This window comes from Mesoplodon densirostris, chromosome 2, assembly GCF_025265405.1.
Source record: "Mesoplodon densirostris isolate mMesDen1 chromosome 2, mMesDen1 primary haplotype, whole genome shotgun sequence".
Taxonomy (NCBI): Eukaryota; Metazoa; Chordata; class Mammalia; order Artiodactyla; family Ziphiidae; genus Mesoplodon; species Mesoplodon densirostris.
This window is the reverse complement of record NC_082662.1, coordinates 163,359,916-163,378,344: the sequence shown is the minus strand read 5'-3', so window position 1 is coordinate 163,378,344 and position 18,429 is coordinate 163,359,916. Positions and strand designations below refer to the sequence as shown.

Here is an 18,429-nt window from a genome sequence, read left to right as displayed (position 1 = left end):
TTGAGGAATAACTGGATGGATCTGGCCTTTAAGGTATGAGGGGTAGTTGCCAAGTTACTGGTTCTAGGGCTGCCCTTTCAGCAGTTGCATTGGCCTTGTTGTTTCCCTTTATTACCTCTGCATCCTTCTTTTGGTGACCCCTCAATGAATCACTCACATTTTTTGGAAGCTGTACTGCTTCTAAGAGCTTCAGTATATTTAAGCCATGTTTCACGTGTTTATTCTCCACAGCAGGCATACTTCTTTCCTTCCAAATAGCCCTGTGTGTGAAGCATGGCATATCCTGGGAATCTGTGTAAAATCTTCCCTGTCTAAGACTCAGGTGAAGACTATCAGCTAGGCCTTTTGGGCAGAAGTCCCTGGGGGTAGGCTCCTTGCTTCTATGACTTAGGTCTGGGAGGTCACTGCCTATCCTGCCAGGCTTTTTCCTTCTATCATAAAACTGCTCCCATCTGTGAATCATTCCTCTTCGGTGTTTGGGAGAGGCTCACTTCCTAGGTCAAGGCAACTGGAATAGATCGTGTCTATGGCTTCTATATAATTATGCTCCAAGGGCCCTATTTCTGTGGGTAGCAGGGTAGCAGGATTTAGCCTGTGACAGTCTTTTTATGGTAACTACTGGGTTGTCTAAAGGCATAGCCTGAACTTGAATCGACTTTCTGGGGGTTAGCCATTCTGTTCCCTTAGAACTTAACTGAAGCCTGAACCCGGTGTGGAGTCCGTATAGTGATTGGCTGACCAAATGTTAACTTTTCAGCCTCCTTTAGTAGGGTTGTAGTAACTGCTATTGCTGGTAGACAAGGAGGCCATCCCTTAGCAGTTTGATCCAATTGTTTGGAGAAATAAGCAACCACCTGAGTAAGGGGTCCCATTTTTTGAGCTAATACCCCAAGGGCGATTCCCTTTCTTTTATGAATGTAAAGGTCAAAGGGTTTAGCTAAATTTTGGAGGGCCAGGAGAGAAGTCTGAAGTAACTGCTTTTTCAGTTCTTCAAAGGCCCCTTCACATTCTGAATTCCATTCAAAAGGATCATTATCTTTTCTTTTCAACTTTTCATACAGAGTCCCAGCTATTAAACCATAGTTAGGGATCCAGATGTGGCAAAACCTGGCCATCCCCAGGAAACCCCTAAGCTGTCTTTAGTTTTAGGAGGGGTGAGGCAGCAAATGACTTCTTTCCTTTCCTGGGGTATGCTTCTCTTGCCTTCTGTGAGAATGAAGCCTAGGTAGGTCACCCTAGTTTGTGGTGTTTGACCCTTTTTCTTGGATACCTTACATCCTTTATCTGCTAGGTTGTTCAGGGTGGTTACAGTATTTTTTTCAGAGGCCTCCTTAGTAAGGCTGGCAATCAGAATTTCGTCTACATACTCGAGGAGGGTTCCCTCCTCCAGATGTAGATCTTTTAGGTCTTTAGCTAAAGTTTCCCCAAAGATGGTGGGAGAATTTTTGAACCCTTGAGGCAGGACTGTCCAGCAGTATTGTTGGTTTTGCTGCATGTTTGGGTCCTGCCACACAAAAGCAAAAATTTCTTGTGGCTCTGTGGTTAATGGAATACAGAGGAAGACATCTTTTAAATCTGAAACAGAGCCCCAGGTCCTGGTGGACGGTAGAGCGGCCAGCAGGGTGTAGGATTAGACACTACTGGGTGTATATCTTCAGTGGCTTCATTGACTGCCCTGAGGTCCTGTACCATCTGCTATTTCCCATTGGGTTTCTTTACAGGGGGAATGGAGGTATTACAGGCTGACTGACATGGTCTAATAAGGCCCTGGTCAGTTAGGCCCTGTGACATGGGCAGTTCCCAACAAGACCTCCCAGCAGAATGGGTACTGTTTTCTATTGGGCCATGTATGTACAGATTTTAGATGGACTATCATGGGACTGGCTCCTACAGCTCATCCCACCCATCTCTGGGCCCAGACCTCAGCATTTATTCCAGGGAGATCAACTTGCTCTGTCTGGGGAGGTTTGTCCTCAGCCATTAACATTATCATCTTGTGCCCTTTGTCTAAGGGGACACCAGTCTCCAATTTGTCTCCCATTAGGTGTATAGTAGCCCCCAAGATACCTCTTCCTAGCAGAGGTATGGGGCACTCGGGAACATGCAGGAAGGAATGGGTGAGCCTATGTTTGTCCAGTTTACATTCTGATGGTTCTGTGAATGCCCGTTCTTGGACCTTCCCTGAGACCCCCATAATTTTACAACTCTTGTGACTGAGTTTACCTGATCTGGTGTTCAGAACTGAGTAAGTGGCATGAGTGTCAACTAAGAATTCAACAGGCTTTCCCCGCATGTCCAATATTAGCTGGGGCTCCTAGGGGTCAATTGGTGTGCCAGCTTAGCAGCCCCCTGGCCCCATCATTCTTCATCTATCTGGCATTCCCTTCCAATGACTCAGGGTGGGTGGTAGTATAGATTCAGAGGCATTTCCTGAATGCACTTCTGCATGTGGTCTGCTGAGCTGAAGTGTCAGGCACAGCCATTTCACACTAGGAACTCTGGTCTGAAATGCTGGGTACAAGGCCTCTTCACATGGTATCCTATGAGCAGGTGAAACTAGACTAAGTACAAAGGAAAAGAAAAAGGTTAGACTTTATTACCCAGATTCTACTTTTATTTCTTGGGAATTGTTAATGGACTTTGCCAGTGACACAGCCATCACTGTAAATAGCTCTGCTTCCACTGTTACTACCATTCTTAGTTTATATGAATCCATGATTTATGTCTGTTATTTATGCCAAGGAGATAATTACCAAAAAAAAAAATCAAGAGGGGAAATAATTTGGTAGCCCTTTTCATATATAGTATATCAATATCGTAATAGTGATACTTCCATTGACAGAGTGTTAGGACCTTGAAAGATCAGTCAGAAATACAAATATAAATAACAAAAGAATAAAGTATAAATAAGCATACAGTATAATAAGGCATTAAGCGTATAATAAGTCACAAAGTAAAATAAGCATGAAGTAACAAGCCTAAATCACAAGAATAATTACTTTATTTACATGAGAACATGCCACACAATTTCTTTTTGTAAAAAAGAAAATTTCTTAATTCAATTTGTAAACATGTTATATACATAAATCACATTCTGATAGACTATATCTATGGGGTAAAATTACATGCATCCACAGTCTACTTCTTGTCTAGGATGTTCAGGTCATGCATGAGATGTTTCTTATTATTGTCTGCAGTAAGCCTGATTTCCCTAAGTAATTGCTTTAAAACGGAACACGCATGAAATATAAGCTCTCCTGTGTTTTTAACAAGGCATGTTGTACTAAATCAGTATCTGGGCTTACAGCATCCAGTGGGATAGGGGATGAGATACTGGTTCTACTGCCTGCAATTGGGAGCAAGAACAAAGGGCTGCCGTATTTCTGGGACTTCCCTTTTCCCACAGACCCTATGCCTACCAACGAAGGGGTTACAACTCTAGATATTTCTGATCCCTCTGTCCCTTCAGGAATCCATAAGTTTAAAGGCCAGATCCTGCACAGTCAAGAGTACAAGATCCCAACAGGCTTTCAGGACAAACGCGTCTTAGTGATCGGTCTTGGGAACACTGGAGGAGACATTGCAGTGGAGCTCAGTCGAACCGCAGCTCAGGTACACCATCTCTGAATCTGCACTCCCACCCCCAGCATCATTTCTGGTGTCTGGAGAGTGGTATTCAAGATTATAAAACACACCGGCCAATCGCTAAATTATGTGGACACAGGGTGAGTGAAAAAAAAACCTTGAAAATCCTTAAAGCCTCTCGTAACGCACGCTTTACAGAACTGAACCATCTCCAAGAAGGGTCTAAGAACATTGTGTGGATGCCAGACCACTAAGTATTTTCCAGACGTACTCTCGGAACGAGGTCAAATGAGCAAATTGTTCTACCCATGCTAACTGTCTTTCTTTCACACTCTCTCTCTGTAATTCTGGAAAAACCCCCATGTAAAAAGAGAAAGGGGAGGTTGTTTCTGAACATCTCCAAGTTTTCAATTAGGAGTCAGATTTGTACTTCGTTCTGAGGTAAAAGCACCCGTTACGTTGCCCAAGAAGTATGCATAATGATTTTAGAAATTCCAAGCATAGATTCACAAATTAGAAATCTATTCCACTTTATCATAAATTATAGGACAATGATTAGATTTAGAAATAATAGATTTTAATTTAATTTAGTTAAAATTGCTTTCTCAAAACCTCACTTTAAATCCTATATTATTTACATGTAAAAAATTGCCAGCTTAATAGCACATGTCTACTAGTACTATAATTCTTTACTTTAAACATGATGAAAATACTTAACTGATACACAGATCAGGTCAAAGTGATTTATGAAAATAATGACAGCAGTGGGAACAGCTAGTCATTTGTAGACCTAGGTACAACTTCACCAGTCCTCTGTTGTTATAAGACCAGAATGTTATAAATCGTTTGAAACATATTGAAGAAAAATACTACAAAAATGATGCACATGTATTTATCCTTCTTGCCTTACTTTTTAGGTTCTTCTCAGTACTAGAACTGGTACCTGGGTCATCAGCCGCTCTTCAGATGGGGGCTACCCATTTAATATGATGGCTACAAGACGACGCCATAATTTTACTGCACAAGTTCTGCCTTCATGTGTACTAAAGTGGAGTCGAGAGAGGGGCTTGAATAAAAGATTTGATCATACGAATTATGGACTAAATATTACTAAGGGGTACTTATATTTTTATTTAATGGTAAAGTTATTTAATCAATATTTCTCATTCTATTTTATTCAGAACTCAAAATGTTCAATAATTGTGACATTGCCTTTGTTTATCCTGTTCTAAGCTTATTCTTTTAAGACAATGTCTATCAGTACCACAGAAGTTCTTGAAATAGGAGTTCTCTCTGTCTGGTAGCAAAATAGTAATTGATGAGGCTAGAAGAAAATGAAGGATGGAAACTTTATTTCCAGTTTGAAAATTACAAAATTTAAATTGGCCTTGAGGATTCACAGGATGGCTGCCATCCACAAATAGAATATTTGCAGCACCAGTGCGTGCAGATGGCCAGCTCTCACTAACCTTTAATAAATGTCTACTCTGTCTGAACGATTAGAGGTATGAATTGCCAATAGGAATTCCTAGAGTTATATATTTTAATACACATCTATATAGAGCTGCACATTGGCAAGGAAAAGGAAAACTTTGAAATGCATGTAAAGTCATTAAATGTGATTTTTATTATATGCATGGCCCAAATATTTTTTCTTTGGTAAGATGGCTTTCAACTTACAAAGAAAATTAATAACAACGAATGATTCCATATGTAAATTTTATAGACATTATGTCTGCTGCAATTAGGTAGAATGATGTTCATAATGAAAATATTTATTATGAAAATCTATGAATAGATTCAATTTTTTTAATCCAAAAATGTTTTTGTAATTTCCTCTTTGCCAAATGCCAATCCTTTGAGGCCTGGGTGATGTGGACCCAAAACTGATTATCAAATGGATTGTTGTGTACTTGATCCTGACATTGCTCCAGAAATTAGACCCAAGAGATAGAGAATTTTAAACCCCACAGGAAAGAGTAGGTTTAGTCATTTTCTACATGCCTTCTACTGGGAGCAGGAAAACAAAAGATGTTATAGACACAGTAAGTCGGATAGACAATTTTGAATTAGACATTGGTCAATTTACTCCCTTGACATGGCAGATATTTTGAATTGACTAAATAAATCATTTGCTGAATGTCTTATAAATATAACCACAGTGAATAATTTTCTCCTCTGTGTCAAAGGAAAAAACCAAAAATAATTGTGAACGATGAGCTGCCAACCTGTATCCTCTGTGGGACAGTCACTGTGAAAACCAGCGTGAAGGAGTTTACAGAAACCTCTGCTCTCTTTGAAGACGGGACAGTGGAAGAAAACATCGATGTTGTGATCTTCACTACAGGATACACCTTTTCTTTTCCCTTTCTGGAAGAACCTCTCAAAAGCCTTTGTACAAAGAAGATATTCCTGTATAAGCTGGTCTTTCCCTCAAACCTAGAGAGGACAACACTGGCTATGATTGGCTTCATCAGCCTTACAGGATCCATCTTAGCAGGCACAGAGCTCCAAGCACGATGGGCCACAAGAGTATTCAAAGGTACCTGGACTCTATTTAAAGCCCTATGTGAACAAATGAGTCTTGAAACCAGTCCCCTGAGATTTAGCTAAAATCGAACAAATGTGAGTTAAAGTAACATAAAACATCCAAAAAAATTTTAGTGAAGAATTAATTTTATATATGTGTAATATTATGGTGGGTGTGCTTATGTCATTAATGTGACTGAGTGGAAAAAGAGGCTTTGACTCTGTGGATAGAATAAATTTGGACAACAAAATAAAATCACATTTCTCAAAGTAACTGAAAATATTAGAAGCTTCAGGATCCTGTTTTATACTACTCTAGTCAAATCAAGTCTAGTTTAGTCCATTTACTCTTAAGTCTTTCCATTTATGACTATCAGTAGAGTTTTATATTGCTTCCTAAGAAAGACATTGAAATAATATACACTGTGAATAAAGTTGGGATCTAAGGAGATAGTGACTTTTAAGCAATGCCCATAAAAACACTGTAGACACTGGACACAGATTGCTATCAGTTATCACTGTAAGAGCAGAGGTGATAGAGTCAGGGCTACTGGGGTCCAATCCCAACTCATTACCTTTGCAAGGACCTCGTTAAATCTCAGTGCCTTTTTCTGTAAAATGAGGATAATAAAACCTGTTTCACAAAGGTTTTGTAAAATGAATAACGTCTACAAAGCAATTAGCACAGTTCTTGGCACAGAGTAAATGCTCATTAACTTATAGCTGTTGTTCTTATTATTGCTATTATTATCATACCTCTGTAAAGTAGGGAAAACTTTAGATTCATAAGCATTTTAAAGAATTCCATTTGTAACTGTATTATTGCATTTGTAAAAATGTAAACAGCAATCACAGTTGAGCCAACCAGCTGTCCTTTAGCAGAATTTTACCCTTAATAAATAAAAACGATCACCAATAATTTATAAATAGCGTACAACACAATATTAAGTAGTATTCATTTCTGTCACACTGTAAAAATGTATTAGATATCAACCATACTTTAAAATGTTCTCCTAAATTGACAAACATGAGATTTTAACTGGGAGGGTGAGGAGTGGAGGGGAGGAGAAGGTGATTAGGAAATCCCATTTATTTGTATTACAGAAAAAATTCCATGGCATTTGTGATTAAATTATCACAAATGTTTACTTAAGGCTACTTAAAGTGCTTTCACAGCATTTTCCAATTATATTAAAACAATATAGCAAAGATCAATAAAACTAAAACCTGGTTGTTTGAGAAGATAAACAAAATAGATAAACTATTAGCCAGGCTCATCAAGAAAAAGAGGGAGAGGACTCAAATCAATAAAATTAAAAATGAAAAAGGAAAAGTTACAACGGACACCGCAGAAATGCAAAGCATCATAAGAGATTGCTACAAGCAACACTATACCAATAAAATGGACAACCTCGAAGAAACAGACAAATTCTTAGCAAGGTATAACCTTCCAAGACTGAACCAGGAAGAAACAGAAAATATTAACAGATGAATCCCAAGTAATGAAATTGAACCTGTGATTAAAAATCTTCCAACAAACAGAAGTCCAGGACCAGATGGCTTCACAGGTGAATTCTATCAAACATTTAGAGAAGAGTTAACACCCATCCTTCTCAAACTCTTCCCAAAAATTGCAGAGGAAGGAGCACTCCCAAACTCACTCTGCAAGGCCACCATCACCCTAATACCAAAACCAGACAAAGATACTACAAAAAAAGAAAATCACAGACCAATATCACTGATGAATATAGATGCAAAAATCCTCAACAAAATACTAGGAAACAGAATCCAACAGCACATGGAAAGGGTCATACACCATGATCAATCCCAGGGATGCAAGGATTCTTCAATATATGCTGATCAATCAATGTGATACACCATATTAACAAACTGAAGAATAAAAACAACATGATCATCTCAACAGATGCAGAAAAAGCTTTTGACAAAATTCAATACCCATTTATGATAAAAACTCTCCAGAAAGTGGGCATAGAGGGAAACTACCCCAACATAATAAAGGCCATGTATGACAAACCCACAGCAAACATCGTTCTCAATGGTGAAAAACTGAAAACACTACCTCTAAGATGAGGAACAAGACGAGGATATCCACTCTCGCCACTCTTATTCAACATAGTATTGGAAGTCCTAGCCATGGCAATCAGAGAAGAAAAAGAAATAAAAGGAATACAAATTGGAAAAGGAGAAGTAAAACCGTCACTGTTTGCAGATGACATGATACTATACGTAGAGAATCCTAAAGATGCCACCAGAAAACTACGAGAGCTAATCAATGAATTTGGTAAAGTTGCAGGATACAAAATTAATGCACAGAAATCTCTTGCATTCCTATACACTAACAACAAAATACCAGAAAGAGAATTAAGGAAACAATCCCTTTCACCACTGCAACAAAAAGAATGAACTACCTAGGAATAAACCTACCTAAGGACGTAAAAGCCCTGTACTCAGAAAACTATAAGACACTGATTAAAGAAATCAAAGGCAACACAAACAGATGCAGAGATATACCACATTCTTGGATTGGAAGAATCAATATTTTGAAAATGACTATTCTACTCAATGCAATCTACAGATTCAATGCAATCCCTATCAAATTACCAGTGGCATTTTTTACAGAACTAACAAAAAATCTTAAAATTTGTATGGTGACACAAAAGACCCCGAATAGCCAAAGCAGTCTTGAGGGAAAAAAAAAGAGCTGGAGGAATCAGACTCCCTGACTTCAGACTATGCTACAAAGCTACAGGAATCAAGACAATATGGTACTGGCACAAAAACAGAAATGTAGATCAATGGAACAGGATAGAAAGCCCAGAGATAAAGCCATGCACCTATGGTCAACTAATCTATGACAAAGGAGACAAGGATATACAATGGAGAAAAGACAGTCTCTTCAATAAGTGGTGCTGGGAAAACTGGACAGCTACATGGAAAAGAATGAAATTAGAACACTCCCTAACACCCTACACAAAAATAAACTCAAAATGGATTAGAGACCTAAATGTAAGACCAGACACTATAAAAATCTTAAAGGAAAACATAGGAAGAACACTCTGTGACATAAATCACAGCAAGATCTTTTCTGACCCACCTCCTAGAGAAATGGAAATAAAAACAAAAATAAACAAATGGGACCTAATGAAACTTAAAACCTTTCACACAACAAAGGAAACTACAAACAAGATGAAAAAACAACCCTCAGAATGGGAGAAAATATTTGCAAACGAATCAACAGACAAAGGATTAATCTCCAAGATATATAAACAGCTCATGCAGCTCAATATTAAAAAAACAAACAACCCAATCAAAAAATGGGCAGAAGACCTAAATAGACATGTCTCCAAAGAAGACATACAGATGGCCAAGAGGTACATGAAAAGCTGCTCAACATCACTAATTATTAGAGAAATGCAAATCAAAACAACAATGAGGTATCACCTCACACCAATTAAAATGGGCATCATCAGAAAATCTACAAAAAACAAATGCTGGAGAGGGTGTGGAGAAAAGGGAACCCTCTTGCTCTGTTGGTGGCTATGCCAATTGATACAGCCACTATGGAGAATAGTATGGAGGCTCCTTAAAAAACTAAAAATAGAATTACCATATGACCCAGCAATCCCACTACTGGGCATATACGCAGAGAAAACCATAATTCAAAAAGACACATGCACCCCAATGTTCATTGCAGTACTATTTATAATAGCCAGGTCATGGAAGCAACTTAAATGCCCGGCGACAGAAGAATGGATAAAGAAGATGTGGTACATATATACAATGGAATATTACTCAGCCATAATACGGAACGAAATTGGGTCATTTGTAGAGACGTGGATGGATCTAGAGACTGTCATACAGAGTGAAGTAAGTCAGAAAGAGAAAAACAAATATCGTATATTAACACATATACGTGAAACCTAGAAAAATGGTACAGATGAACCAGTTTGCAAGGCAGAAATTGAGACACAGATGTAGAGAACAAACTTATGGGCACCAAGGGGAGAAAGTGGGGGCAGGGGGGAGGATGAATTGGGAGACTGGGATTGACATATATACATTAATATGTATGAAATAGATAACTAATTTTTTTAAAAAGCCACAATGAAATATCGCCTCATACCTATAAGAATGGCTATTATCAAAAAAACAAAAGATAACATGTGTTGACAAGAATGTGAAAAAAATGGAACCCTTCTACACTATTTGTGGGAATGCAATAGTGCAGCCACTATGGAAAATAGTATGGAGGTGGCTAAGAAATTAAAATTAGAAGTACCATATGACCCAGCAATCTCACTCCTGGGTATATATCCAGAAGAATCGAAGTCAGCATCACAAGGAGATATCTGCACTGCCATATTCATGGAAGCATTGTTCCCAATAGTCAAGATATGGAAACAACTTAACTGTCCATCAGTGAATAAATGGGTAAAGAATATACAGACAATGAAATATTACTCAACCTTAAAAAAAAAAGAAATCCTGCCATCCATGACAACATAGATGAACCTGGAGAACATTATGCTAAATGAAATAAGCAGTCACAGAAGGACAAATGCTGCATGATCCCACTTATATGAGGAATCTGAAATAGTCAAACTAATAGAAGCAGAGAGTAGAATGGTGGTTAGCAGGGACTGTGGGAAGGGGAATGGGGAGTTGTTGTTCGATGAGTATAAAGTTTTAGTTATGATAGATGAATATGCTCTACAGATCTGCTGTACAGCACAGTGACTATACTTAACAATACTGTATTACACACCAGAAATTTTGTTAAGAGGGCAGATCTCATGTTATGTTCAATAAGAAAAGAATACCATCCCAAAACAAAAACACAGAAGACTCTTAAGTACCTGGATTTTTTAGGTATTTTATGATGAGCTCAAAAATGCTTATCAGAATGACAGAGCTCAGCCCTCCCCCTCTCCCTCCCCGTTCAGGAAAAAAAAAAAAAAAAGGAATGACAGAGCTGAGAAAACAAAAACTTGATTAGATCACACCATAGAAGTGATTGCAAGCCTCTCCAGAGAGCCTCCAAGAGGCAGTCTGGGAACCACCAAGTGAAGTCTTTCCAGCTTTATACAGGATAAAATGATCCCAGTGGCAAGTATACTACAGAGCTAAGTCAGACCTTTCTCAGGTAGGTTAGTAACCCCCCACCCTGGGGTCAGCAACTTGGCAACTGACAAGGGCAGGACTGGCCAGAAGAGACTGTCCGTGTCTAGGTGGATTATTGAGAACAAGCACATCCTCACAACAGCTCAAGCAGACAGAGCCTTTGTGAGACTGAGAGACTGCCAGGCCCCTTCCATGCCTGAGCCTCCCCATGTAACAAAACGAAGACATACCAAAGCAGGGTTATAAAAATGGGATCATTTTAAGTGTTTACAGTTAACCAGCTAATAGTTTTAATGCACACACACAAATATAATGTGGAGGTATATATACCATATAATATAAATAATATTATATGTCAATATATGTAAAGTGCAAGCAGATGAAGAGGGGCAGGTTCTGATGACCAGTGCAGTGCAGGCTCGGCATCTGTCCTCACAATTCCAGCAGGAGAGCACCCTGCTTAAGTGAATTCAGAGGGGGAACTTACCTCCAAAAAATTACCCTCTGCACTCTAATTCCATTCTAAGCTTTGATGATCACATGTCTTGAGGTTGGAGCAGTGGGGGGCCAGAAATGAGGGGGAGGAGAACTCAAAGGAAGAGGCACATGTAACTTTAGTGTTGTTTCTGACTTTTCTTACAGGACTCTGTAAGATACCTCCATCTCAAAAATTGATGGCTGAGGCTACGAAAAAGGAGCGGCTCATAGAAAGGTATGAAATATAGCCTGCTACCAATATATTCCATTACAAAAAAAAGAAAGATTTTCAATATAAAAGCCATTCCTAGAGAAGCAATGTGGCAGGATGGAAATAATTGCATTATGAGTCAGAAGAATATGTTTTCAGTCCTAACTCTTCCACCAACTAGATTTGTGGCCTTAGATGTGTCCGGTGGAGGCAACAGGTCACTGCACTGAGCCTGGCCCAGAACAGATGGCAATCCTTTGTTCACTTGCCCCCAAAGCCCTGTTCTCTTTGTTCTCCTCCTACTTCTCAGGCTGCTCTTTCTATGCATTTACAGGTGTCTCCTCTTCCTCACTCCTGAAAAATGGTGAACCCCAGCCTTAATCCTCAGACCTCTTCTCACTTCTTTTAACACTCACTCCTAGGTGGCCTCACCAGGCCTGTGGCTTTAAATGCCATCATACACTCATGGCTCCCAAACTTGGATCTCTAGCCCAAATCTCTCCTCAGAACTCCAGCTGTTAATCCCACTCCCTCTAGATAGCTCCACTGAGATATGTAATAGGTGTTTGAAATTTAATATGTCTAAAAACTAACCCTCGACCTCCACCTGCACATGGGCTGCTCTGAGACTTTCCCCTTCTCAGTCAATGGCTACTTATTCCAGTTGAACAGTCAAAAACTTTGGCGTGATCTTTTTTTCCTCTTTTTCTCTCACATCCTCAGCAAATACTGTCAACTCTTACCTTCAACTAAATTCAGAATCCAGACCCTTCTCACGACCCTGGCTGCCACCACCCCAGAACAGGCCACTGTCATCTCTCACCAGGACGCATGCTGTCACCTCTTATCTGGTCTCTGTACCTCCCGTCTGCTATTCTACAGTCTAACCTTGACGCTGCACAAGAGTGACCAATGCTAACATTGCTCTTCTGTTGAAAACCCTCTGACTGCTCCCCATTTCACTCCCAGAAACTTCCCTGCAGCTCTGCACCCCTATAGGTAACCAGCTACCTCTGTGCCCTCATTGCCTCGTGTTCTCCCACCTCACCCATACTGCTCCAGTCACTCCAGACAGCTCCCTGCTCTTCAAACATGCCAAGCATAGCCCCCTCAGAACCTCTGCACTTACTGTTCCCTCTGCCTGGGGTGTTGTGCCCCCACCCCGTACCTGTAGGTTCACTCTGCTCAAATATCACCTCGTAAGAGGGAAGCCTTCTCTGAGAACACTGTATAAAATGGCAAACCACTCAGTCTCACCATTGCCTCTTCCCCTTTACCCTCCTTTATATTTCTTCATAATTCCTATTACCACTTGATATATTCTATATCTATTTGGCTGGGGTTTTTTTTCCTACAGCCTGCTGATTTTCCCTGTTAGAATGTAAGTTCCTTGAGAGCAAGGACGTTGTTTTACTCACTGTTGAACTCCCAGCACCTAGGATGGTGCCTGTCATGTGATACACACTTAAGATTGATTGATTACTTGAAGGAAAGAATGAATAATTGAAAGAATGACATTGGCACATCATGAAGGTTTACTAACAACAGACATAAGTGGGAATAGAGCCTTCATATACACTATACAGTTGACCCTTGAACAACACAGGTTTGAACTGCGTGGGTCCACTTACGCGTAGATTTTTTTCAATATATTGGAAAAATTGGGGGGAGGTTTGTGACAATTTGAAAAACCTCGCAGATGAATCACAAAGCCTAGAAATACTGAAAAAATTAAGAAAATTTAGGTATGTCATGAATGTGCAAAATAAATGTAGATACTAGTCTGTTTTATTATTTCCTACCATCAAATATACAAAAATCTATTTTAAAATTTATCAAAACTTGCACACATAAACACAGACCATGCATGGCACCATTCACAATCAAGAGAAATGTAAATAAATGTAAAGATGCATTATTAAATCATAACAGCAGAAACTTAACTGTAGTATATACTGTACTACTGCAATAACTTCGTAGCCACCTCCTGTTGCTATTGTGATCAGCTCAGGTGTTTCAACTATCTGCTTAATATGTCATGTGATGCTAATCATCTCTGCAAGAGCAGTTCATCTCTCCAGTAAATTTCGTGTCTCAGTAAAAAGTGATCTCTTGCAGTTCTCACATATTTTCCATCGTATTTAGTAAACCTTGAATAACACCACAGGACCCATACAAAAGTGTCACTAGTGATGCTGGAAATGCTCCCAAGGAGGAGAAAAAAGTCATGACATTACAAGAAAAAGTTGATATGTACAATAGATTGAGGTCTGCTAGCTGCAGTTGCCTGTCTTTTCAAGATAAATGAATCCAGCATAATGACTGTTATTTAAAAAAAGAAAATTTGTGAAGCCATCGCTGTAGCTATGCCAGCAGGCATGAAAACCTTGCACTTTTTGTGAAATACCTTTTTATATTGTATTGAAAATGCAGCTTTTATATGTGTGCAGAATTACTATAAGAAAGCCATAGTTATAGACTAACATAACTTGAGAAAAAGTGAAGTCATTACATGACAACTTAAAGCAAAAGAAAAGTGAGGAAGATTGTAATGCCAGAGAAGGATGGTTTGATAACTTTAGAAAGAGATTTTCCTTTTAAAATGTCAAGATAGGGGCTTCTCTGGTGGCGCAGTGGTTAAGAATCCACCTGCCAATGCAGGGGACATGGGTTCAAGCCCTGGTCCGGGAAGATCCCACATGCCGTGGAGCTACTAAGCCCACGCGCCACAACTACTGAGCCTGTGCTCTAGAGCCCACAAGCCACAACTACTGAGCCCGCGTGCCACAACTACTGAAGCCTGTGTGCCTAGGGCCTGTGCTCTGCAACAAGAGAAGCCACTGCAATGAGAAGCCTGCACAGCACAACGAAGAGTAGCCCCCGCTCACCGTTATCTAGAGAAAGCCCGTGCGCCGCAATGAAGACCCAATGGAACCAAAAATTAATTAATTAATTAATATTTTTTTAATGTCAAGATAATGGGAGGAGCAGCTTCTGCTGACCAAGAGGCAGCAGACAAAGTTCCAGGACACCATTAAGACAATCATTGAAGAGAAAGGATACCTGCTTGAACAGGTGTTTAATGCAAACAAAACTGCCCTATTCTAGAGGGGGAGAAAAGGCCACAAAGGACATTTATTAGTAAAGAAGAGAACTGAGCACCAGAATTTAAGGCAGGAAGGCGTAGGCTAACTCTACTGTTGTGTGTAAATGCAGTCAGGTTTATAATTAGGACTGCCCTTATCTATAAAGCTGCTAACCCCAAGCCTTGAAGGGAAAAGATAAATACCAGCTGCCCATCTTTTGGTTGTACAACAAGAAGGCCTGGACAATGAGAACCCTTTTTCTGGATTGGTTCCTTCCATGCCTTGTCCCTAAAATCAGGAAGTTCCTTGCCAGTAAGGGACTGTCTTTTAAAGTTCTTTTGATATTGGATAATGCCCCTGGCCACCCAAAACCCATGATTTCAACACAAAGCACTGAAGTGCTCTATGGAAGGAATTGTCAGTGCTATGGAAGAAAATAGAACATCAGGAAAGTCTGGAAGGATTACACCATTGAAGATGCCATTGTTGTTACAGGAAAAGCCATGAAAGCCATCAAGCCTGAAACAATAAATTCTTGCTGGAGAAGACTGTGTCCAGATCTTGTGCGTGACTTCACAGGATTCACGACAGAGCCAATCAAGGAAATCATGAAAGAGATTGTGGATATGGCAAAAAAAATAAAAAATAAAAAGCAGGGGGTGAGGGTTTCAAGATAAAGATCTTGGAGAAATTCAGGAGCTAATAGAGGGAGGGCTTCCCTGGTGGCGCAGTGGTTAAGAATCCGCCACCAATGCAGGGGACACGGGTTCAAGCCCTGGTCCGGGAAGATCCCACATGCTGCAGAGCAACTAAACCCGTCTGCCAGAACTACTGAGCCTCCGCTCTAGAGTCCACAAGCCACAACTACTGAAGCCCGCATACCTAGAGCCCGTGCTCCACAACAAGAGAAGCCACGATAATGAGAAGCCTACGTACCGCAATGAAGAGTAGCCCCCTCTCGCCGCAACTAGAGGAAGACCCAACACAGCCAAAATAAAGAACTTAACAGAGGGAATTCTCTGGCCGTCCAGTGGTTAGGACTCTGTGCTTTCACTGCAGAGGGCAAGGGTTCGATCCCTGGTCTGGGAACTAAGACCCCGCATGTCACGCACAGCGTGGCCAAACACACACACACACACACACACACACACACACACACACACAAGAGCTAACAGACACCACACCAGAGGAATTAACAGAAGACAACCTGATGGAGATGAGTACTTCTGAGCCAGTGCAAGATGATGAGGAAGAAGACATAGAAGAAGCAGTGCCAGAAAACAAAGGGACATTAGACAATCTGGCAGAAGGGCTCCAATTATTTAAGACTGATGTTGACTTATTTTATAACATGGACCCTTCTATGATACAGGCACTGCAACTAAAGCAAATGATGGAAGAAGAACTGGTACCTTATAGAAACATTTTCAGAGAAATGAAAAAGCAAACAAGTCAGACAGAAATTACAATGTGTTTCCATAAAGTCACACTACATGTACCTGCCTCTTCGGCCTCCCCTTCATCTCCGCCACCTCTTCTGCCTCTGCCACCCCCAAGACAGCAGGACCGAGCTTCCTCTTCCTCTGCCTCCTCAGCCCACTCAATGTGGAGGTCACGAGGATGAAGACCTTTGTGATGACCCACTTCCCCTTAATGAACAGTTAATAATTATCATACCCTACTGTCAATAGATTGATCTGTTGTGTGTGTGTGTGTGTGTCTTCGTGTGAAAATCTAAAAACTGCACGGCAAGAACTGTATGAGAAGTTTTTGTGTCATCATCATCATCATTGCCTAAGTACTTGTCATGCAGAACATCGTGTGTAAGACTTGTACTGAAGTGGATAGCCCATCCTTACATAGGTATAAAGTGAGTGATATTTACAGTAATATAAAATTAATAATGTGTTAGTTTTCTTACTATTTTCTAACTTTGCTTTCAAAGAATTGCATTACTGTACAGTATGCCTCTTTCTCTCATATTTGGAGAAACTGTCTATCAGCCTGTCATCACAGGTAAGTGGGGTTTTTTTATGTAACAATGTTTCCAATACTGTACTATGAATATGACTGTAATGCTGTATACCATAAAAATTTTATAATGATTCATTCATTAGTATATAGGCTAGGGTTCCATGAAATAATCATATTGCTGCTTCTTTTTCATTATCAATGTATGATTCATTATACTTGTAAATAAATATGAATTTCTTTTTCACATTAGCTTTTCATTTTTGATGTCTAGTGTTAGGGATACAAACAACATCTACAGTGTTTTGTATCATATAATATTGATGTAGTTACCAACAGACAATTCATCTTATAAACAGATGACATAAACTTATGGTATTGATGAGTACAGTACAGTACTGTAAATATATTTTCTCTTCCTTATGATTTTCTTAATAACATTTTCTTTTCTCTATCTTACTCACTCTATTATAAGAATACAGTGTAGAATCATACAACATACAAAATATGTGTTAATCTACTGTTTATGCTTTCAGCATGGCCTCCAGTTAACTACTAATAATTTATTAGTAGTTAAGTTTGAGGGGAATCAAAAGTTGCATGTGGATTTTCAACTACATGGTGGGTTGGTGCCCCTAACTCCCTCGTTGTTCAAGGATCAACTGTACTTATATCTGTATCATGTTCAGTACTGCTATACCAATTCAGTCCTCTCAACTCACAATTAACATAAGAATAATTTAGGTAGCTATATATGTGATGCTTTCTGATCATGTTTATTTATTCAACAACTATGATATTTGAACTGATCTGATTTTACCCTCCTATCAAATTCAAGAACCTAAAACATTATTTGAATCTCCTCTTCCAATTGCCTCCTTCTACCATCTCCTTTAACAAAATTAATTATGCTCACAAATACCCTCTGCAAATAAACTCCTCTTATTTTTTTCTCTTCAACATAGAAAAACATTCCTGACATGGTTTGACTCCAATAGAAAGAAACAAAATGGTGGGAGGTGGGGTAACTCATAACTTGAAAATCAAAAGTGATCCATCTTCTTCCCTATCAGGGGTTTGATGCAAGATACCACTGAAGACAAACTTGACTACATTTCCTACATGGATGACCTCGCTGCCTGCATAGGCACGAAGCCCAACGTCCCACTTCTGTTCCTCAAGGATCCCAGACTAGCTTGGGAAGTTTTCTTTGGACCATGTACTCCTTACCAGTATCGCCTAATGGGCCCTGGAAAATGGGATGGAGCCAGAAATGCCATCCTGACCCAGTGGGACAGGACACTGAAACCCTTAAAAACTCGAATAGTTCCCGATTCCTCCAAGCCTGCCTCCATGTCACGTTATTTGAAAGCTTGGGGGGCACCTATCCTGCTCGCCTCCCTTCTACTGATCTGTAAATCTTCACTT

At 39.7% G+C, this 18,429-nt stretch overlaps 1 protein-coding gene across 1 annotated transcript in view; it reads left to right on the top strand.

Annotated features, from left to right (window-relative positions):
- FMO4 (flavin containing dimethylaniline monoxygenase 4) overlaps positions 1–18,429 on the top strand; it is a 37,479-nt gene that overhangs the window by 17,317 nt on the left and 1,733 nt on the right. Inside the window, 5 exon segments of the mRNA XM_060091274.1 lie at positions 3,470–3,612; positions 4,503–4,702; positions 5,775–6,127; positions 11,899–11,968; positions 18,075–18,429. Coding sequence (XP_059947257.1) covers positions 3,470–3,612; positions 4,503–4,702; positions 5,775–6,127; positions 11,899–11,968; positions 18,075–18,429 — 1,121 coding nt within the window.